This window comes from Phoxinus phoxinus (assembly GCF_949152265.1).
Source record: "Phoxinus phoxinus genome assembly, chromosome: 21".
NCBI lineage: Eukaryota > Metazoa > Chordata > Actinopteri > Cypriniformes > Leuciscidae > Phoxinus > Phoxinus phoxinus.
The window spans coordinates 9,770,884-9,795,380 of NC_136896.1; the positions used below are offsets into that span (position 1 = coordinate 9,770,884).

Sequence of the window (24,497 nt, forward strand, 5' to 3'; positions counted from 1 at the left end):
ACAGCTAACTCTTTAAAAAAGGGGAGGAGACCGCAAGAAACTCTGGGTTTACCGAAGAAACCCTGCTCCCGACCAGGTTAGGTTCACAGAGTAAGTGACCATGGTAACTGACTCTGAGAATAAGTTACCTCTCTTTTAGAAACGGGCTTGACTTACTCTGCTTTCTCAGGTTTGACTTACCTCCCATTCTGAAACGGAGAACCCAGAGTTTCCCTCATTTCAGGGTTAACATACTTAACCTTTTCACTTAACCTCATTTCTGAAACAGGCCCCAGGAAGAAGGAACCAAAAAGGACCACAACAGACAACAATATTTAAACCATTGGAGTCAAATAATCATTCTGAAGAAAGACTGTTCAAATTAAACATGCTGTAATTTAATACATTTAATATAAAAGACATTTTGTTTGTTGAAATACACAATTGACAACATTCTATGTGGCCAAGAATAAAGTTATTTTACCAAGTTTGACAAACACACATTAATATCATAATTCATGGTTGTACATCACAACCAGTACATGAGAAGTATTAACAATATAATTTAACAACAAAAGAAACATGAAAAAGTTTCGATATTGATGCACTTAATAGTAAAATGCATGTATAAGAATAGACAAAAAAGGTAAAGAAACTGATCGCATGTAAAGTTATATTAATGCCCATATACAATTACCTGTAGAAATTTGAAATTTTTCATATAGTTTGATGCATATATAAATATACAGTATACATCAAATTACATAATCAATTCATATGAAAATACTGTGCAAAAACAAGAATAACTTTGTAAAAACATTGAATATGACAATATTATTGTATCATTTGGTCTGTAATAAAGAGTAATAGACATATAATAACACCATACATCTACATTCATTTCACACCTCGCCAACAAAAGGCAAGTCATCGGTTTCAATACACTTTATATCGGCCTATAAGGTTGCCTCTGTGTTAGCAATAAAGGAATTGAGACCTTGTTCAATATGCTTTCCTTTCATCCCAGTTTAAACTCAAAGCATGCTAATGCGGAATAAAAGACGCTCTGTGCTGAATCTGAGGAAATTACTGCAACCTAAACAAAATTAGCTTCCCACACTTTTGGATTTAAAAAAAGCTAATCAATATAGTGTGGACTTTTTATCTGAAAGAACCCTTTCCACACTTCCGGGGTTCTCAGAAGCGGAAGTCGTCATAGTTGGGTAATCTTCTGTAGTATTTGCATTTGCTCTAATAGTAAAAGCAAAAAAAATCCATGATAGCGTTTGCTCGACTTTCCAAAAAGAAAAAAAGAGATTGATTGCAGCAGTCAGAAGAGAGAAAGATGTCAAATTTGAAAAAATAAATAAAATAAATTTCCACGGTCCGTGAGAAGGGTCCATTATCAACCAAGACATACCAGTTTATCTTTCATATTCATTGAACTGAAAGTCAATTTACCACATTCACTGAACAAACACCTAATGGTCCATAATGAAACAACAGCCAATTTTAATCACACTCTATGTGGCACAGATTTCCAGAAGCTGGCATCCAAATTTCATTCCGCTTTGGAATATACTGTACAGTAAGCAACTCGATTGTCTGTTTTCTAATAAGGATAGGCTATACAGATATTTAGTCATTACATATGAATTTGTTTCAAACTCTCAAATCTTGCTACATTCTGTTCTGTCTGTGAGAATAATGTCTTTATGGACACAAAATGCCTAAAGCAGCTTTGCACACATACCTCCTCTCTCATGTGAGTGAGTCTGTAGTATTTGACTGCTAAATCATGACTAATCAATCAAGGCAAACGTTTGTGGACAAATGCTACAACACACTAAAATAATAAGTAACACGGTTGGCAAACAATGATGGCTTTGTTTGCGATAACACATAGTGAAAGAGAATGAGAGATCTCTACAAGATGTATAAAATAACCACTCGATGAAACGTTTCTGCCTTCTAAGGTGCCTAGAACAGACTGAGGTGAGGGCTGGCCGGAAAACAGGCCCAGCGGACCTTATCCACGAATATTGTCCTTCAGGAACTTCAGGACCCGTGGAGTCTCACAGGGTGCCATGCCGAGCTTCATACTTGGTTAAGATGTTTTTGCACCGGCCGAGCTCTTTTCGTATGTCGGCCACTTCCTGTCGGAGAGCTGCGTTCTCTTTCTCCAGGAAACCTGCCCGGATGGCAATCTGATTTTCTTTTAGGCGCCGAGCGTCACGTGACCTCTTGGCGGCCACGTTGTTCTTCCTGCGCCGTGCCCAGTATTTGTCGTCCTGCTCAAATTATGCAGAAAAAAAAGGGTGGGGAAGAGACAGGAGCGCCTAGTTACATTATGTCAAGATTATATAGAGCTTTTTAATGGCTACATGTTATATTGTGTAACTGACATGCACATTTCTAAGGCCTCTCTAAGATATAAACATGATCACAATTTCACCTTCAGGTTGGAGCATTTATGTTTTTGCTGTGAAATATTTACTGGTTTTTATAAAGTAAATGTAAGAATAAATGTTATTGTTCGAAATATTTCAAGAATACCTGTAGGTTTGGGTTTACTTGATTACCCATATACATCATGTAGAAATGTGAGTATTAAATATGAAAAGTTGATTATTTATTATGTTTAGTATCTCTCAATCACTGTATGAACAAACTATAAAGCTTTATCATCTTACTAAAACATATTATTGGGAAATATAGAGCTGATATTTATATACATTTATATACATATGTATATAGAGCTGACAGCTGATATTTATATACATTTTATATAAGTAGTCTGCTATCCTGTTATAAAATCTGACTGATTTACATTACAAGCTATCAGAAATTCATCTTACTTTTTTGGCCATATTTGGCCATTATTTTTGGTCAGTGAATTTCCCCCCCCAACTCAAATATTCTGCTATATCATATTATATAAGCCATAAAAGCCTGATGTATCAAATATGATACTCAGCAAAAACCTCATTCAAACTTTTCAAGTTTTTTTTTTTTGCCTAAAGGTTCAATAAATGGTTCCATGTAACAAAACAATATATATTTTTGACTATTAGTACTGCATATGTCATGCTTTACATGGCTAATAGTAATAGTAAATTCAGATTAATATGAACAGATAATTATGACATAATTTTAACAGGGCGAGCACGAGAGAAAACCGTCCGTCATTGTGACGCCAAGTTTTCTCACTCATTGCTGCCGTGCAATCAGCTTTGAGCAATTTACTACTCTGCAAAGCTGGGGAGGGATCCACTTTTATTTGAACAAATTAAAAAAGGCAAATCCTTTAATCCCAAATGCAGCAGAACTGGAGCGATCCCAGGGGAAAAAAAGGGAGGATCACGTGGGCCATGCCGCAGAAGGATGAATGAACAGAGATAAGCTTCTTAGCAAGAGCCTGTTGCCCAGCTGGTGAAGGGTGGAAAGAGTGACCAAACATACACTTTTGGGGGCTGAATAACTTGACCCAAGTTACCTTCATATCATCAGAAATGAAGATTTTGCGTGCTTTCTTGATCATAGGCTGAGGTTTCAGCTCCTCTTCCGAGAACTTGCATTTCCGTGGGTCGAAAACCTCCTGGCCCGGGACGCTGGACAGAGCGAGGTCTGCGGGATCGGGCTCGTAGTTCACTGGTATCTGAAGGGCCTCCGGGTCTATAGGACTTGGCGTGTTACGTGATGGAGGCAAAACTTTAAGAGAGAGAAGAAAAAAATATTTATTGTTGACTCAGTGGCAGAAGTGTCATTTAGTGGTAATGTATTGCAACTGTAACTGTCATGAGCATTTCATTCCACTAGGTGGTGCACCAGACATTCATAAATGAAGTACAAATCAAAAGCTCTGGTGCTGGCAGTGCAATCTTTTTTTACATATTTGTTTTCGTGTATACATTTAGGGTTTGTTTTGGTTAAAAATAAAACGTGCTAAATGTTTGAATTATGAAAATGTGTTAAAGGTTTGCGCTGACCTTTTTTTTTGTGTGTGTGCCAGGATAAAAACTTTCTGGAAAGCATTTCATATTTTCATCCTGTGTCCATTTTAGCAGATTTTTTTAAATAATAATTTTAGTTCACATAAGGTTTTCCACAAACCTATGTTTGGATGTCGCGCAGCAAATGCCTTAGTAGGCTAGTATTCATCTGTCTGCAAACTTTAGTCAGTGGTCAGTTTACTTGTATAAGTTTTCAGAGTTTCAACACACATTTCTTCCTCAAATTAGTCAAAAAATCGAATACAATTAAATCTGTAATTGATCAATTTGATATTCAATAAATTGATCAAATACGTTTTTACATTTATTTTAAAGACCGAACTGAACAAGAGATCAGTGATTTACCGGATACTAAATCCACAACTCCAAAACGACACACAGTTTGCATAAAGTTTTATATAAATCTTAGATGTTGCACACCAAATGCTCAGACTAAAAGAGTCATCGGTATGCAAATTCTAGTCAGTGGAAAATGACATTATAGGCTAGTCTGAGATTTCCATTCATAGATGAACTCAAAACCTTGCAATGGGTGGGAAAGTTTTTACATTTGACAACTTATTTTTCCATGCAAGAAAAAGCCCACATATATAAACACAACTGCTCAAAAATCCTCTTCTCCACAAAAGCCTCTCTCATTTTTTCACTGGGCTTTCTTTTCCAAAATACAACTTCATACAGTCTTGCCTGTCACCACGGTGGATACTATTTATGATCTTATCTTCTGTATATTATCATCGGATTCTTTGAATATTAAAGTAGAACAGAAATTCAGAATAATGTGGCTAAGAATAGGAACAGAGCAAGACGGAGGAAAGGCTGACACTTTGAAGCTAAAATGCATTTACCATTTGCCACAAACCACACACTGTCATATTTAGATAATGACATCTGACCCAGCTTAACATCATTTTAAAAGGTTGTTTTTAATCTATAGAGTGGATCTGCCGGGTCTAAATTGACACAGTGGGACACAGAAACACAGTACCTGTTGTGCCCGGGCTTTGGAGGCAGTTCTGAGGAACCATGGCTGTGTGGATGGAGGTGTTGGCCCAGTTGCTGAGGTCCATGACTGAGATGGGGGCCTGTGGCATTGAAGCCTGCTGATGCTGCTGCTGCTGCTGGTGGAGGCTTTGGTCATGCTGTGCGGGACTGGAGGGGATGCCATTTTCAGAGAGGAACTCCTCAAGGTCCATATACTCCAACTGAAAGCTGTCTCCATCATAAGACAATGTTTTATCCCAAAGCGTTGGCCCTAAGAAAGCCGACTGTGGAGCGTTTCTCTCTTCTTCTAGCTTTTTCACCTTCTCTCTCTCCTTCCCATAGCCTGTAAGGATATTACCATTAGTTAACACATAAACGTTTGATACATCCAAATTCAAATAGCTTTTTTTAAATAAAACTTTATAGAATAGATAAAAAAGGATTTGTAAGTGCTTTTTTAATTTTTCAATGATTTTTAAAGTTATAATTTAACTGACTGTTCTTAGCTGCAACCTCAGCAATGCACAGTAAAAAAAAAAAACACACACTCATTTAACATTGCAGTTTTTCCCCCGTTTTACTTGGTTTCACAAGTTTTCAGAGTTTCAACTCAAAATTCTTCATTGTTAATATTCAAATTGTTGGTTAAACTTTATTTTAACTGAGTAATATAAATTAACTACAAGTACTTACTATAGAGTTAAAATTAGGTTAAGGTTTGGTTTTACTTGTAGTTATGCGTAATTTATTACTAAAGTAAGTACATGCATCACCTTAAAATAAAGTGACCACGTTGTTCAAAAAAACTAATTAGACTAAATAGATTTTAAAGCACTGTCTTTAATGCCATTCAGTTTTCCATCATTTTAATGTATTTTTAAAAGTATTATTCAGAACAGCTAATCTCAGCTATGTGATGTCTCTATAAGTGAAGTTTATTCATTATTGCGAGAGACATTTTAACGATGGACAACACAAGAAAACGAGTTAAATACATCTTCAAAAGAGCAAAAAACAATAGCTATTTATTCTGTATATCACAGCAAGATTCGGACGACAGCTCCTAACAGTAAGGTCAATAAAAATATTATTCTTCATATGCGACAATGTAACAAAGTGAAAGCTTCGATCACCTTCATCTTGCCCAGGTAGTTTCAGAGGTTTTTCCAGGAGCGCCTTCAAAACGCCGTGAGTTTGCGGAGGTAGGAAAGCTGGATTCAGTGGTCTGGACATAATCACTCTTATTCCCTGCGAAAAGTGTTGGTGAAAAATGTAACTGAAATTAAGGGCTATATGTAGGTAAATAAACTATCGTTCGTCTAAGACCGAGAAGTGAAAGATCCAGCTCTACAGCACCAGCATAGGTGGCTTAAAGTGCGTGAGTGTATGTGTGTGTGTAAGAAATGTGATGATCATCACCATGTGTCAAGAGTGAGGCGAGTGACGTCAACAATCAGAGGCGGGGCCACACTTTCGCTCCGTTTAGAGACTGTTTCTATATCTTCTTGTCATAATTTGTTTATAAATTATCTTATGATAAAATGTCCGATAAATAAATAATAAATAAATGCAAATCTGATAATCAAGGCTCGTTTAAAAAAAAAAAGTGTTTTAGGGCAAAAGTTACAGTACCTGTAACAGGTGCACCAGTGACCTATACTGTGTGTGCCGTTGAACTTGATTTCACCAAGTAGGCTACAACATGTTCCTGGATCAACATCTTTTTTGACCCTAGCTAACATTCCAATCAACCAATCAGATTTGAGGGACACGTTAACGTTTATTTCAATTTAAATCTTACAACCAGGGTTAGCTGCTTCTACATCGGTGTAATTAACCCATAATTTCCCTAGGATTTTAGGGATAAATTGTGGGTATGGATTGGGACAAAATTATTGGACAGGGATGTTGTTCCATGTTCAACCTAATATGAAGATCCAGGAACATGTCTTACTTGGCAAAATCACAGTAAAGCATTACTGATAAATCATTGTCTGACATGGAGGCCATATACCCATCTGAGAATAATTTTTCCTTGGTAATATTTCAGCAATATTTATCAGCTGTTTGGATTCGAAACTAGTGATGCCATATTCACCAAAGAATAACCTTTTATAGTCAAACGGTTTGAAATTGTTCGATTCACATTTCACGACTGAATCGTTTGCAGCCGTTTCTCACTCCGAATAATGGGATACTTTATGAGTTGGATATTTAGGCCTATACCTACAATTGAAACAATAGCCAATGTCCTCAATTTGTCAACAATGAGGCAGCTCTTTTTGCGTATGTGCAGCTTATGAACGACTCTACCGCTGGTAAAGACCATTTATGTCCATGTAGTATTCATCAAATAGAGCATCAAAATATGTGGACACTTTTTTTGATGGTGGGTCTGTGCAACAAAAGCAATAACGCCCTTGATGTGTATAATGAGATTATTTAAAGTTATAGTTCACCCACAAATGTATGAGTTTCTTTCTTCTGTTGAACACAAAAGAAGATATTTTAAAGAATGTTGGGAACCAGACAGTTGACGGTAGACATTGACTTCCATGGTAAGGAAAAAACAATACTATGGAAGTCAATGGCTACTACTGTCTGATTACCAACCTTCTCTAAAATGTATTATTTTGTGTTCAACAGAAGAAAGAAACTCATACATTAGAACTGAACTAGCTATCCCTTTAAAGAAACAATATTTAAATTAATAAGTAGCCTAAATAATATGTATTTACTCATGTTTTTTAAACTAATTTGTCATCATTCATTTATTTTGCACAAGCGAAAGTTTTCAAACCCTGTTTCAAGTTGCTTATGTTTCTATAAAGATCTGGCAACAGTCTGCAATATATTCATTTCAGCTAAATATTTATCGAAGATATGCTAACTTTAATTTACCAGCGTAAAGAAATATGAAGGCTTGAAACTGACATTTAAAGTGTAGTTCCCATCACATGCACAGGCTGCCTACGCGGTGGAAAAATCGAAAGCTTAGTCCAATAAAGGGGCGTAGTTAGTTTAGCCTGAACAGATCTCTATCACTCTTGTTTTAGTGCCTCTGAACTTAATTTTGAGCATTCAAACTTATCAAAATCAACTCGTTCTGTCATAGGTGAATAGTCAAGTCAAGTAAGTCACCTTTATTTATATAGCGCTTTTTACAATACAGATTGTATCAAAGCAGCTTCACAGTGATAACATGAAAATAATACAAAAAACTATTTCATCATCGTCCACCTTTAAGGCAGATCTATAATATTGTTGAATATTAAATGTCCCCAACTAAGCAAGCCAGAAGGTAAGGCAACAGCGGCAAGGAACCAAAACTCCATCAGGTGACAGAATGGAGAAAAAAACCTTGGGAGAACCCATAGTATTGAATAGAATAGTATATGTATAGTATATGTATTAGAGAGTAGGCTATAGCCTAAAATGCAAACAAAAAAGTGACTTTTTTGGGGTTACGTGATAGTGTTATGCTCTCATATTTGCCTGTTTAATTAGTTTACAAATATAGGCTAGTATAAGTAGTATACTTATCTCAATTATGTTGTTACAACCTACCCCACTATTCTGTGAATTTATTGTGGTTATCAGATTAACTTGTAGGCATACTTATCAAAACTACTAGCATCATTTCCTGAGAGCTTTGGAGAGGATGATTGCATATCAAGTTATTTTGAAAAGGTAGGTAGTGAGTCAGTCAGCATTTGGAGGACAAAAATCAATATGTAAGGGAGGGAGGCTTATAGTCAGTTTTTTTTTTTTTTCAAAAGTTGGCTATTGTTAAATATATTTAGCATATAATTCCATAAATTATATTTCTCATTATTAGAATGATGCATCAACTGAACAGACCAGTGTGACATAGGCCTACTGTTTCCAAGCATGATCACACACTCAAAAAAAGTGGTTCTTCAGCAGTTCTTTGCAGTGCTTATGGTGCTATAGCACCACTGTCATTTTAAGAACCTGTTAAGCCCAGTTTGGTTCTTCAGCAGTTCTTTGGGGTGGTTAAGGTGCTCTTATGGTTCTAGATAGCACCATTTGACAAAGGTGAGGTGCTATATGGCACTTAAAGTGGTTCCCCTATGATTGCAAGCCAATTAACCACTGTTAGTGCTATTTAGCACCATTTTTTTTAGAGTGCACAAACTAAGCCTAAACGCCCTGTTAACACTTTTAAAATGGGAAAAATGAAAAGCTCACTTGTGATTTAAACTTATGGTATGCACTCGACTGTTCCCGTAATCTGTGCTGCTAATACACTTTTTCAGGAGCCACCTCCACCCCTGTCTTCCATTGCATATTATCTTTTCAAAGCCTACATTCATGTGTTGCCTAGTGACAAACTTTACAATTCAGATCTGACCCATATACATTGTTACCCAATGAAGATGTATACAAATGGACAGTAAATACAAGTAATTTTCTAAATACAGCAAACTGAGCGTAAAAGGGAAATGGGTTTTCTATCAGGGTCCTATAGAACCTGTCTTTCTTCTTTTTGTTGCCTTGGTAACTGGTTGCTAAAGCAATCAGACGTGACGTTGCTTTGCAGAAAAGTAGGCCATGACTGGCCGCTCCTCTAATTTGGAACAACTAAACCACATGTTGTAACATGTGTCTGACAAATTGGAAACAGATTGCAACTACTTAGGAGACAAGCAGGTAGAGAAACCTATAATACTCTGGAATGATTCATTAATTAGCATTACTGTCATCTTTGAAATCTTTTAAGGGGACACATCACACCAAAACTCGCTAATGCCTAGGCTTTTACTTCCTGAAATAGGCTATATTTTTTTTTAGCAATCTGACATCAAATAACGAAATCTTAAGCACAAAGATAAGTTTCACTTGTGAAAGAAATGGTCTGCTTCAGAATAGTCTGATTCTTATCACTGTTATTGTAATTAGGCTATTATTATTTTATAGGTAATTTTTAGATGAAAATTATACTCTCCAAAATATCACACATTGAGCAGCGCCCAGCAACAGCTCAGTTATGGCGCCCGCTTTACTTCCGGTAGTTTCGCCGGATTCGTCTATACACAATATTTATACATACATACTTTTATTTTAGAATCTATTAATCGTGATTAATCGATTTGACAACTAGAATGAGTGCAACCATGCATTATAATTTAAATACAAAATATTTGCAGCAAGTTCTATCAAAGGACTTTGCTGAAAGACTTTTTGCTCAGTGATTTTATTTAACACATTTTAACAGAGATTATTATAATTAGTTCAGTGTTCAGTATTTAGGCTACTGTAATAGTTAATAATTCATAATTAAAGACTGTTTTTATATGAGATGCAAGAGCATTTATGTGATTTAACATTTCTTGGAAGCATCTATAGCCTACTGTATAAAAGTACCTGCCGTGGCATGGAGGGAAAAAAAAAATCAATATTTCTTGCCTAGGGTGTAAAGTGCTTGTGAAGTGTACACTCAACCTGAAATAGACAGATCCAGCTAATATTCTTTTAAAAGGCAAAAAATGTGGATGGGTTTTTATCAGTCGATCTTTAATACAACCACAAAAGTATTCACATTAAAGGAAAAACATAACTCTTCATGATCTACCATAAAGAGATCTCTGAGGCTAAATTAATGCTGTTAGGCATTGTGAATTCACAACAAAGCAAATGTGCCATGTTGTGTCATTTTCCAAGAAATTGTACACATAAGGCTTAGGGTACTTTAAACTCACATTTCTAATGGAAGCGCAGAACTAATTGCACATGCAAGAGAAGACACTTTCACAGGTATATGTATAATGGCTAGAAAGTCCACTAAGGATAACAGCAGAATTAAAAATGCATCTTTATATGAAGAACAATAATAGTGAACCCGTGCAAATGATTCCTGAAGAACTGTCGCAGAGCTGGTTCAAGGAAGTTTGAACAAGAAAACAAATTCCTGTTTCAACAAATCTACTGGATCAAAGTAGCAGAAAACACAAGCCAAACTGAATGAACATCACAGAAACAGTCCATCCTGATTAACTGTGTGTTCTTCCAAAGTTCCTGATTCACTGAAGAGGCCACGTCCTTTGACTTCAAACAAGCGCAATTATGTTTGACTTTTTTCGGAAAACAGATTGGGTCTGTCCATTGTTTTTGTCAAGGTACAGAATAGAAAGAGGTCAGTGAATAACATGAGGGGAAATTCCTAAAATGTCAGAAAAACAGTGGACAGACAGAAAAACTCAAACGTGAATTCTCAAACCATCAAAGAGCTTTGCTGCATATTTCAAAATCAACTAATGTTGAAAGTCAGATTTATACGGAGCCCTGCACACGACATGCGGACATATGCACACATCATGGAACAATTTCTCAATCCATGGCAACGATATACATATTTTTTTGTCTGCATGTCATGAGTGGGTAAATTCATTTAGTGAATGTGGAGTCTTTTTTCTGATTGTAATTTTTTATAATGCACATATCACTTGGTTTTGTGCGCTGGGTTGTTTGATCAGAAAAGAAGCAGAATTGTGCACACAGTCTTCGGAATCAGTCTAGGCTTCTGGAGAGTTCAGGGTTTGGTCATTCGGTCTTGGTTCTGACAGACCTAAAGATCTCATTACTGGATGCGTCCATGATGTTGTCTGAGTTTCGTGACTGGAGGAAAAAAATAAACATCCAATTAATAAAATTACATCTTGATCAAAAGAGAGACACTACTATTCAAATGTTTGGGGTTGTTAAGATTTTTTAATGTTATTGAAAGAAGTCTCTTATGCCCACATAGGCTGCATTTATTTAATACAAAATTGAGGTAAAACAGTAAAAATCTGTAAAATCGTAATAATCTACAGTTTTTTCAAAATATTTGAATACGTCATTTATTCTTCTTTTGGCAAAACTGAATTTTCAGCAGAATATACTCATTTTTTTTCATATTCTCATCATTTATGACACAACGGCTGCATCCGAAATCGCATATTTCCTATAGGCTAGTAGGCGAAAAACAGTATGCGACAAAAGAAATCCGTCCGAATTCACAGTCCTCATAAAAGAAGTACCCGGATGAACTACTACTTCCAACAAGAGTACAAAGTGTGCATACAATGAATTAATTCTTTCTACATTCATACTACACACACTCATACAACTGTATATAGTACATACTGTAGGTTTTTAGCGGTCGTGAAATAATTACTTGTTCAAAATAAGCACCTACTCAAGAGAGAATGCGAATTCGGATGCAGCCAATGCGTCCCCGCCATTGATGAAATTTTACGGCTTTTTGTGTTTTCAGTGTTGTAAAGTTGTACAGGCTATACGCATCTTCTGAAAGAGTACAACAACTCTGGATCAAAACACAGGCAAAGAAGAAGCAGAAACAAGCGATAAAAGCATTGCTTATGCACCTTGAAGTCAAGTGGACATTTTGGAGAGAGAAAAACCCGGTGGGGAAAGAGTAAGGAAATATTTACTTGAAATTAGTCGTACTGGTTAATATTTTTGTGTATTTTTTAAAGGATTCTTTGATTAATAGAAAGTTCAAAAGAACAGCATTAATTTGAAATATAATTTACAATGTGAAAGTCTTTACGGTCACTTTCAATCATTTTAATGCATCCTCGCTGAATAAAAGTATGAATTTCTTACTGACCCCAAACTTTTGAATGACTGATGTTTTATCAGTACACCTACAAACATGCATAGGGCATTTTGAGCATGAAGGTGAACGCTCTGGTGCTGGTGTGGGTGTAATGGAGAATGCTGGACTCATGGGTGTGGCGTTGCGTGAGACTCTCAAAAGAGTGATGGATGTCTGCAATATTGAACTAGTCTGTTTTGAAAGTTATGCAAATAAAAGTACTCATGGGAAGGGGAGATGTGTTTCTTGCCTCTAGAAATGAGATTACATACATTTAGTCAATAACAATACAAAGAGCCTGCTGCTTTCAAAGCACAACAGTAATATCTGAAATTTTGCGTAAAATTTGTCCAGAATAGTTGGTTGTAGTGTGGTTCTTTTTAATGTGTATATTGAGCATGTTTAAACTGTTTATCTCTTATGAAGTACCCTTCAAAACATGAGTACTGTTATTTACTTTTGGGAAAGGGGGCAGAAACAAAGGAGATGAATTTCAGAATGTATGCAAGTGTGCAATTGTATAATTGAAGTGGACTCATGACTTACTTTATGTAGTACTTCACTCCATCTGCAGTGTACGCCTCATCCCAGCCATACGGTAAACCTGTGAACGGAAGAAAAAAAAAAGTGTCAGAGAAATCAGATTAATTTACTCTATGTGAGGACAATAAACAAGATACTGGAGAAGTCTGAAGCCAAAATAAAAAAGTTGGCATTGCAATATTTCTCGCTGATCCTCTTGATCCTGAAAGGCCAGTGGCCGTGAGAATTTCCTGGCAACTATGAGGTCAGATATGAATATGCTAAATATGTCCCAGCATATCTGCATATTCCGAAAAGCTTTTTTTATTAAAGTATCAGAATCAAATGCCTCAGTCAAATAAATGTAAGCAGACTCTATCAAAGGCTGAATATGAGACGGGTCAGAATCTCACTAGTACGTGCCACCAAAAAAAAAGAAAAAAAAAAGTTAAATCCCTGTCAGAATTTGATCTTGACACTCCCTCTGTACATGCAGGAAGTGCTATTGTTGACAGTAAGTCTGCTGACATACACAATGCCTTGACATGACTTTATAATGGCTTTCTCATCGGAAACATGATCTTATTATGAAAAAAATTATGATGAAAAGCACACACACAGTATCCCACGTCTCGATTTCACACACAATCAACATTTTGACAGGAAAGGCCAAAGAATAATTTATGCAGTCTCAAATTTCTACAAACAAATATCCCTGGCTACATATTCTGTAGTGCCCATGGGAATTTGCAGTGAATTTTGAGTTAACACTAACAAATGAATGGAAATGTATAAGAATTCGAATTTTTGGCTTACAAACAATTTTCCATTTATCATTATGTCACTGGCCATTTCTTGAATATTGGGGGTGGGACCAATTTTATTTTATTTATTTATTTTTGGGGAGGGGAGTATGTCTTTTTACATAGTCATTTTAAAGGAAGTCCCCCTATAGTCAATAATTATATCCCTTAAAACTCATATTTTATATTTTTTTCATGCCTTAAAATAGCTTGAATGTAACTACACCCTTGCCTCATTTAGTATACGCGGTTCTATGAATATACTAATTAGCCCCGCCTCCACTCACTCCAGCTCAGAGATCCACACGTTGACGTGATTGGTTACAAGGTAGTTTGTGAGAAACACCAGCGCTTTCAAACCACGTTCTTCAAACTAAAATCTTCAATCTTTGGCTCACTGCAGTTTTAAGGAGAAAATACTCAGCAATGGTGTTGTCTTATGAATTTGCACATGGTTCGTCTATTAAAAACACTACATAGACATATAAACAACATTAAAAACTTGATTTTCACCACAGGGGGACTTCAAGGATTTAAATGGATTTAAGGCAGTGACAAAAAAGAAAAAGAAAAAAAAAAAGAGTAAAAGAACAAGAATTTCTATAAAATAATCAATTTGTACTATTTGAGAATAATATTTTTATTTTAAAATATGCACTATTCAATCTTGACTGTCGAAACACGAAACACCACATTGAGTTATGAATTACATGAAACACAGTGTAAAAATGATTCAGCCAAAACAAAAGTTTGACAAAAATTTGCATCACTGGTCATCGCTGTTGGTCATTTAACATTTAGGTCACACTTTAGTTTAGGTTCCAGTTCTCAAGATTCACTAATTATTAACTATGACTTTTGAAATTACTGCTTATCAAAAGTTAGTAAGGTAGTTGTTAAGTTTAAGTATTGGGAAGGATTAAAGGATGTAGAATATGGCCAAGCAGAATAAGGCATTAATATGTACTTTACAAACAGCCAATTTCCTCCATAGTAATATGCATGCTAATAAGCAACTAGTTAATAGTGAAAATTGGACCCTAAAGTGTTACCATAGTAAACAAACAGAGACAATCTGGCCATTTTTAATTATTGGGGGATCCTTAATGTCTATGACGTTCCGGCCTTGTTTTGCTAACATTTCTATTAAGTTACGAAAACTTAATTTCTGAAGGTTTTTTAAACGTTCAGTTTTTTAATGTAATAAGAACGTTTTTTCTTGGCTTATGTTAACTTTTCAGGAACATTCAATTTTATCATTCTAAACAAAATGATATCAAAATGTTATTTCTAACACAAAGCAAACATTTTTCATCATTTATAATTTTATACGTACAGTATGTTTACATTTTTCCAGAGTATACAAGTCTCTAAGTGCATTAAATATTTAAATGACAAAAATAACAGATAAGACTTTACTTTAAGATTCACATCTTACTGTGGTAAACTAAACTGTGTAAGAGTCTCTGTGAAGTACACAGTCCAAAACATCTTATCGTAATGAGCACCTTACATATTCTAAACATTACAAAAACCACAACCCCACCAAGTTAAACAAGGGAAAAAATAACACAAACATACACCTATAGAGGGAAACAGAAGTCAAATCTAGCCAGACATGTGGAAAACCACACAATAGAAAAAGAAAACACCACAAAATTGTGTTCTGTATGAACGGTTTCATATGGAGTTTCAAACTAAATGCTTTGTGATGCTTCAGGCTGAAGAGAGATCATGAGTGTAACGGCTGTCTGGATGTTGTCTGGTTTAAAAATGGTGTGGAATGAAATTGTGAGTATTAGAATGACAATGAGAGAATTTAGTTCAGATACAGAAGGGGAAGTTTGAAGTCCCGATTGCTTAATGTAATGCATTAGGTTTATTATAACTGCTTGCCTGTATATTTAATAGGCCTACTACTTGCATTCATTGTTTGTTCCTTATGCATGCGTCTTGTGACTTCAAGTTCTCTTCTCTTCAATTATCTTTAATGATCAAACAAGTAGAAGTGTTAGATGAACGTCCAACTAAAACATTGCAAAAAATATGTTACATGTACAATACGTGGTATAAATCACGTTTGGATTGTTTTGAGAATGTTTTTAAAGACCAGACAACTTTAAACAAACGTTCTATTAATATTGAAGAAAGTTTGTTCATAACTTTGAGAGAACCTTGCCAGGATGTTAGCCAAAGGTCTGAGAACGCTTCCTCTTAGCTGGGAATATGCTAAATGCGACTATATGGCATGAAGATATTAAGATATTACCCCCCCCCCCCCCCCCCCTTCTATGTAAAGCGCTTTGAGTGTCGAGAAAAACGCTATATAAATGTAATGAATTATTATTATTATTATATTATAAGCATTATGATTTTCTGTAAAGCTTTGAAACATTGTGTAATATTTAAAAAAGCACTATACATTTTTTTTTTACTTTGACACTGTAAGGATGTTTAATTAAAATTGTTCTCACAAAGTTTTATACAAACATTCTGAAAACATTCAGCAAATATTAATAACATCACAAAGACTTTCTGAGAATGTTGTTCTAAGAACGTTTTCTCTCAACGTTATGAAAATGTTCATCAAGTAAAAATATAATTAGGACGTTCCAAGAACGTTGTTCTACAACTTAAAAAGAAGTTGGTGCCTTAAAGTACAAATTAACTTGGATGTTTAAGTCATTTCAACTTAATTTACATTAAACGGACTTAAAAAATTTGTTGAATCTTGTATAACTAAAAAAAGTTGCTCAACTTATTTTGATGAGTTAAAGCAATTTAAAAACATTTGTTGTTGATATTTATTGATCATATCATTTTTGAACGTTTTCCCTCAACATTACGAGAATGTATATAATCTTATAAGAACGTTCCAAAAACATTTTGTTTGGTTCTAACATAACCTTTACAAACCATAAGTGAAACATGGGCTTTCATAATGAAACGCACCTAAACCTTGGATTATCTTCCCTAATTTTTGGCTGTTGTCTTTATAAGCCTTGAGAAAAAAAAGGGACATTTCAATGGTCATTTCCCAGCAATTAAACAGAATGATGTTTTCTAAAACGTGCATTCATCTGTATTTCTAGTGGCCGTCAACTCAATTGAGTCTTTAAATTGTTTTTTTGTATTGAGTGTTCTGACGCATCCACACAGTGATCACAAACCCTTGGGACACAGTAACAGAGTATAGCTCATCACATGCCTCTTTAATTCAATCAACTCTTTGTTATCTAAAGGCCTTGCTCTAGTAACCAAGAGTGAATGATTTCACTAGATCAACACTATGATACTGAAAAGGCAATTTCATCTGCCTCAAATTACGCCTCGGTAAATCAGATATGATTGGGATGAGCACCAGAAGCTTTCCCAAAATTGATTCTCTCTTAAAGGGACAGTGTGAAAATTCTGTCAACATTTACTCATCCTCGTGTCGTTCCAAACCAGTACGACTTTCTTTTTTCTGTGGAACACAAAATACGATATGTTGAAAAACGTCTGCGTTTTTCCTCTAACGTTCTTCAAAATGCCTTCTTTTGTGTTCTGCAGAAGAAAAAGAAAAATACAGCTTTGAAACAAATGAGTAAATGATGACAATTTCCATTTTTTGGGTGAACTATCCCTTTAAATGATGAAATAAGGTTATTGCAACCTTGTTCCAATCATAAATCCTTATTCCTAAGCATGTCTCCCCCTCTGTCTTATTGATGAGACACAGAGTGGTACGCAGCCTGTCACAAGGCTGAAAGAATATCCATCACGTGGAAACCACTGCTCGTCTCTGTGCTGGGCTGAGGTTGCTCTCTTTGCTTTCAATCAGTGTGATGAGGGTGGCCCTCCATGTGCAACTCAAAGCCTGCCTCGTCCTCCCCCCGTAGGGCAGCATTCAAACAAAACGTGAGCATCACTCGCTGAGAGGTCACATGCTGCCAGGTGTGTGGAACACGTTTTCAGACCCCTAAGCAATCACTTTAGATCTTTCTTCCCTCCCTCAGCTGATCCTTTGAACCCAGGAGTCTTCTATCTTCCCTTAATCCATCCATCTGTCCATTTCTCTCCGTTTTTTGTGCATTATTTGGTACCTTGGAAATTTAAGTTACCAAGAAATAGTAGAAACAAACAGTTGTTAAATCGTCCCATTTGTCAAATCATATTTTATTGACAGACTTCAAAATTGACATGGTGATTTTAAAGGGATAGTTCACAGGAAAATAAAGGAAAAATTCTGTCATTGTTTATTCAACCTTGTGTCATTCCAAATCTGGATGACTTTCTTCTGTGGAACACAAAAGGAGATATTCTGAAATTGTCTCTCTCTCTCTCTCTTTTTTTGATTTGTTTTGTTAATACAATGAAAGCCAATGGGATCCAATGTTGTTTTGGACCCCATTTACTTTCATTGAGTGAAAAAATAATAATTCTTCAAAATATTTTCCTATTTTATAAGTCATACAGGTTTGGAACAAGATGAGAGGGAGTAAATAAATGGTGACAGAATTTTCATTTTTGGGTAAACTATCACTTTAAGGAGTATGTGTCCTGCACTAAGGGAGCACAGTCAACTGAAAACAGAAAACTTTTAATGCGTTTTGGCCGTTCATTTTCACAACAACTGCGTTTTGGGGGCCTGAAAACGCAAGCTTTTGAAAACGGGTTTCAGAGTGCAATGTTTTGAAAACTATGCCTTTACCGTATCCATGTAAAAACAAAAACGTGAATTTGTGAAAACGGTGACGTCATGCGCATGCGTATTACGTGTTCGTGGGGTGTTTCTTGACAAAGTGACATCGCCAACTACTGGCCGAGCATGCACAATACAGCTTTTTAGTAATTTTTGCAGATCTGTTTGAACGGGGTCGTTTTGACAACATTGTCGTCTGTTTTTAGTACATCGTTGTCGTGTAAACATCCTAAAATTCAGACTGATGGTTGACCAATGAATTATTATTATTTTATGAAAAATATAAGAAATAGTTCTTAATTTTTTATTTTTTATTTCACAAAAATATTCCCTGCAGAGAACGTTCATCCAAAAGCGATTTGACAAAAAGAGAACATGGATGAAAAACAAGGCCATCATTGATTAACCTCATTGTTTAGACTATGTATTCAGTGAATAAGAGGAGGCCAGAGATGCCGTTTTGTCTGAGTTGCAGCGAGTCCGTGAACTGCCTGTTTCCTTTAACATGCAAGAAAATCATGCCGCTCTGTAAGCAGGAATACAATCAACATGCTTTCTTGAGATACAAAGAACAGGATACTTCAGTTAATATTACTATCCGACTATATTATTATTAAATCTCACTATATAATCTCACTCTTTTTAATACCTGACATTCTACTTCATGACTCAGTTTTATGAGGCTGAATTGGACATCCAGTGTTAATTAGGAAAAAACCTTTAGAAAGAAAAGGCAGCTTCTTATTGTTGTTGTTTTTTTCAAGAACTGCGCTTTGGATGGACTGCTATCAGTAATGTTTTGACAAGCTGGATCAATTGAACTAGGCCAACAAGATCGTATTCTTGCTTTTAGTAAACACTGTCAGTTAAATCAAGATGACATGAACAATCATTGTTGTGTATAAAAAAACATTCAACTTAAAAAAAAAAAAAAAAAAAATTGTTTACATGTTATCCCACCAATGACACATGTCTAAATGTGTATATCTTTGTGTAGCCTTTGAAATTATATACAATTGCGACAAAAAACAAAGACGATTACTTTCCAGCAGCTTCGTATCCAGGCAACGTTTTCAGCAGTGAACCAGATCTACAAGGTTTGTATTAGCACTAAATACACCTTGTATTGTTTTCTTATTGGATTGACCTATTTTTTTTCAGTATATACATCTAAATGGCTTAGATTTCATGATTAAGATTGTTATATAATATATAAAAGGTTTACATAACAAGTAATTGAACAGACATGATTTGGAAGAAGAAAAAAAATCAACAAACAAGCAGATAATTAAATGTACTTCAATGTAGATCACTAGGCTGTCTGCTGTAAAAGGAGAAAGATGTTCCCTAACAAATGTTTAATAGGTTCAATAAATGTGAACAATAAGCAGTATCTCGGTCATAATGACGTCTGGTTTAATAAACTCATAATGAGATGGAATTATGGAAAGACTGCCAATGTTACAGGTCATTAGATGCATTTGCGCAAGGTCAAACATAGCTTGAAGGAAAGCTACATATTGTCCTGAGAATTACAAAGCTGAATGGGATCAGGGGTTCATGCAATGGCTAAATAAGCAGAGTGTGAGTGTTCTGTGACTCTTAGTCATTTTAAAAATGAGTTCATAACCCAAAGCTGTTGCCAGAGTCTGTTTCTTGTTGTAATAGAGTTTTGTTAACAGATAATATTATGCATCCACTTTTTAATAAGGAATGATAACATCTCGTCCAGCACAGTTCAGCTCAAATTGCTGGTCTAAGATACATTTTTTACATGACAGGTCGATGGTGTGGTGTTTGTTTTTCATGTTAAAGCAGAAAACATACCTGTATACTTACAGTCCAGCTCTAGAAGGCTTCTGACAGCATGAGTTAGTTCTTTAGCTTCCACAGCAAGAGTAGATGCAGTCCAGGGTGGTTTCTTCCCACCTCGAGATGCAAAGGTCTGAGACTGTGTGGCCAACTTCGGATCGCTGGGAGAACTGAAAGACAAAGACCACAATGCTTTATTAAAGATGCTGTAAGCAATTTCAGACATTTGAACTTACTAAAAATAACCTTAACCTAACTTCCGCTAAACCTTTTGGTAGATAACACTTTATTTTGATGGTCCTCCAACAGATATTCTAACTTTGCAAGTACATGTCAACTTAATCTACTAACCCTCACAGTTTACTAATACTCATCTGATACTCTAATGAGAGTTAGTTGACATAGGTGCAATGTTACTTATAGTCAACAGAATGTCTAAAGGAAACCATCAAAATAAAGTGTAGCTTAATTTTTTATACAAATATAAATGCTTTTTTATTTTATTTTATTTTATGGTGTATTGTTCTCAGGAAAAACAATTCTCTCAGGTTGAAAACTGTGTCAGTCTTTTTGAGCTGACATGTTATAAAAGCTGTAGAAAAGTGCACTCCCTTCGACCTGAAATGAACACAGCATGCTGGGCAGACTGGCATAAAAGAAGAGCCCAGCATGACTCTAATAAAGGGTGGATTTTTGGGGTAGGGGATTCAGACCCACTGACATGGATGGACCAGTGTTATGAAAACATTATGAAACTATCACATTTTCAGGTCAAAACTGCAATGAATTGGACTAGACTGATTGAATTATTGCATGTGTTTGAAACAAGATTTGCTGCACAGTCTGATTTGAAACTGAATGAATTACTTGGAAAACATAGCAGAGCAGTATGCTATATTTTGTTCAAAATATTGTAATGTATCAGCTGTTTGTTAATGTAGCCCAATAATCCTTTTTATAAAAAAATAAAAAAATGTTTTTAAAGTATTTTATTTTATATACACTACCATTAAAAATGTTGGGGTCATATAGATTTTTAAAAATGTTTTTGAAAGAAGTTTCCTATGCTTACCAAGGCTATATTTATAAAATCAAAATGAAAGTAATAACCATAATAATGTGAAACTGTTTTCTATTTTAATGTATTTAAAAAATAAATGTATTCCTGTGATGACAAAGTTTTGATGGCAAAAAACTCCAGGCAATAATGTGTTTTTGTCTTTTTGTTTTCACAGTGCTGAAAGTCATTTGGTGACTGAAACACGGAACACCTCGCTTATATGAGTTTATGGTGAAATTTGTTATTTTTTCATGTTAACTCAAGTGTATTGACCAAGAACAATGCACTGTGGCTTTAATTCAGCGTGAGCAGCACAGCAAAAACAGACCCGTCTATTCTGTTAACATGGGCGCCAAAAATATGCTTGCACATCTAAGCTCAACTGATGGTCATTTAACATCATGCACCCCCTCTCAAAAAGAAAAACCCTACACACTCAGGGCTGCAAATTGCTGACAGCCTTCATTTTGATTTATGAGGACGCGTGTAATATTTTCTAGCCCTAATAGACGATGGCACAGCAGCCTCTTCGGTTGGTGGGGATGATCATTAGGGGGGGAAAAGGGCAGAAATGCAGGGGGCCATGTTGATTGGACCAAATCAACATCACTGCCACAGGAAGGTGTTGTACTGACCTCTAGTCATTAACTATCCCTGTCTGTCTGTGCCACCAAAGTCTCTCTTATAATAGAAAAGAAGGCAGAAGACTCCACAAGTTACCATTTACACACTCGTGAATACACGGCCTCCTAGAATATCAAAGGCAGACTTTAATGACTGTGTAAAGGTCCCTAAAGGAAAAGTGTCTTTGTTATTAAATCATTCTTTTCTACACCCCTGTTGCCAGCAAAGTGTAGTATTGCTGTCATTGGAATCATTAGGTCTGCCCTAACAAAAGACTGACGTGAGTACAAGAATAATGATATTACCTATAGCCTCTAGATCCGCTTTGGTTTTCAGACAAGAAGCCTTGGACAGCCTGTGGGGTTTAAAATGCAGGTGATTAGATTAATCCATAGTTGAATGATTTAATGATGCATAAAGATTTAACAGTGCAATTTTTATTTTTAATAATAATTAAAAACTACTTTTATATGATTATTATTATTAGTTTATAATATTATTACTATATATATATATATATATATATATATATATATATAATTACTACTAGCACAAAGTAAAACATTTTTAATTATTAATAATAATAATGGTTATTTATTGTAATAATTGTCACGATGTGCGTTTGGTTTAGTTTTCAAGGACTTATAGTTTGTTTCACATCAGTCTGTTTCCCTTTCTATAGTTCTATTTCCCATCACTAATCTGTTGCATGATAGTATTCATTACTATCACACCTGTTTGTATTCGGTTCATTATTAGCCTGTGTATTTAAGTTCCTCTTGAGTTCTCGTTGATTATCCTCTATTGTTCGTGTGTCGGATTATCCTATTTACTTTGTTGAATAAACTGAACTTTGATTATTATCTATCTTTGTCTTCCTTGGACCTAATACGTCACAATAATACTAATAATTATTGTTATTAAACAGTGCTTTACATGTGACATGCCGTATATACTGTAGGTATACAAGCACATTCACATAACAGTAACATTGCAATCAAAATCATATCTGATGCATGGTGTCCACTGTACAGAAAACAGAAACAGTTACTGAAGTGCCATTAACCATAAAGAGTGCAATGCTACATTCAAACCATAATTACATATTACTGTCTTCTTCAAATGTCATTATGTTTGTTTTATTGGAACATAAATTCAGTGCGGCTGACTGAGGTGGTTATGCATTATGTACTTCTGGAATATAGATCATTATAATCTTACGCAGTAGACAGATGTAAAGCACAGGTTAATTAAAAAAAGTTCTGTGATTTTTTTTTCCGGTGTTCTGTGACAAACGTATGATTTACACAGTCCAACAGAGTGCTTATTGATTTATGGGAATCTGGTACTGCACACTGATGTCATGTTCTTTTTATGTTCTGACATTTTTCTTTTTTTCCATAGGCACCTAATAAAAGAGTTACTGCAGATTCTCTGCTAACAATATGAATTATTAGTTTAAAAAAATGCCTGTGTTGTTTGTAAGAACAGTTGAAATGATGAAGTAGATGCACTATGTCTGTGTGACTAGATTTGCCCACTTCATATATAACTGTGTTGATATTTGTCATCAGAAGAGCATTCCAGACACTCATTTTTGACTAGGCTTTTCTGGTTTAATGAGAAAACTAAATTTGGACAAGAGTGAGGCTCTTTGACAAATCAACATATGAACATTAACATCCTGAGCCATTCAACATGAGCAATTTGTATGGTAAAACCTTATGTTAGGAAAAGAGGATGTGAATTCATTGTGGAGTTGGTTAAACTTAATTAAAAATGAATATACATCACCTCCACAAACTGCAGAAGTTTACCCGTAGAGGTTTCAAAATCCTTCTTTACAGTTTCACTCTTCCGTAGCTGGCATTCAAGTACAGAAATCCTTTTTTTCAGATCTTGTAGATCATCCTGTGTGAATATTAAAGTTGTCATATTTAACAGCAAAATTTACTTTTTTCTATACATTAAATGGCATGGATTCAGAAAGTGTCACATATAAATTTGCTATTAAAACGGCAGATGTGCCACTGGACATGGCAAACTGCGTTGCCAGTCCAGTGTTTTATACAGTTCTTATATTTGAGCTTAATTCCTGAAGGAGGGTGTGCTAAAATAAGAATAACACAGAGTGCACTAACAATTTTTCCGCAAAGCAATTGCAACAAAAACTAAGAAAACAAACATGTTATCCTACATAATCATTCAAAATAAAAGCATAAATGCTGTGATCAAATATAAGTTTATCCTGGCGACATGCAAGGTTGCTAGCCAGATATTTCAAAAATAGCCTCATCAGCCCACGTCACCCTGCAAGATCATGTTAAAGCCTTCGCAGCACATAAGCCCAGTTACTGAATAATACAAATCAAACAGTGACCTACTTTTTGTA

At 35.3% G+C, this 24,497-nt stretch overlaps 2 protein-coding genes across 7 annotated transcripts in view; both read right to left on the reverse strand.

Annotated features, from left to right (window-relative positions):
* Positions 1-355: 355 nt before the first annotated feature.
* hlfb (HLF transcription factor, PAR bZIP family member b) lies at positions 356-6,402 on the reverse strand. 2 transcript variants are annotated; one of them, XM_079595697.1, is made up of 4 exons: positions 6,110-6,402; positions 4,981-5,319; positions 3,476-3,690; positions 356-2,270 (listed from the first exon to the last, which is right to left on the reverse strand). In XM_079595697.1, exons 1-4 carry the CDS (start codon positions 6,207-6,209, stop codon positions 2,055-2,057), a joined length of 870 nt encoding a protein of 289 aa, XP_079451823.1. In that variant the 5' UTR covers positions 6,210-6,402; the 3' UTR covers positions 356-2,054. The 2 variants fall into 2 exon arrangements, with proteins under 2 accessions (XP_079451823.1, XP_079451822.1); XM_079595696.1 differs by having other exon boundaries at positions 356-2,273.
* A 4,083-nt stretch (positions 6,403-10,485) lies between these two features.
* stxbp4 (syntaxin binding protein 4) overlaps positions 10,486-24,497 on the reverse strand; it is a 38,289-nt gene continuing 24,277 nt past the window's right edge. For 2 of the 5 annotated variants that reach the window (XM_079596187.1, XM_079596185.1), the window contains 5 exons: positions 23,900-24,016; positions 22,411-22,460; positions 20,437-20,591; positions 13,147-13,204; positions 10,487-11,615 (listed from right to left, as the gene is read on the reverse strand). In XM_079596187.1, coding sequence (XP_079452313.1) covers positions 11,513-11,615; positions 13,147-13,204; positions 20,437-20,591; positions 22,411-22,460; positions 23,900-24,016 — 483 coding nt within the window. In that variant the 3' untranslated portion in view covers positions 10,487-11,512. Of the gene's footprint in view, positions 11,616-13,146; positions 13,205-17,868; positions 18,011-20,436; positions 20,592-22,410; positions 22,461-23,899; positions 24,017-24,497 lie in introns of those variants that run through there. The other 3 variants (XM_079596186.1, XM_079596188.1, XM_079596189.1) reach the window with 3 other exon arrangements.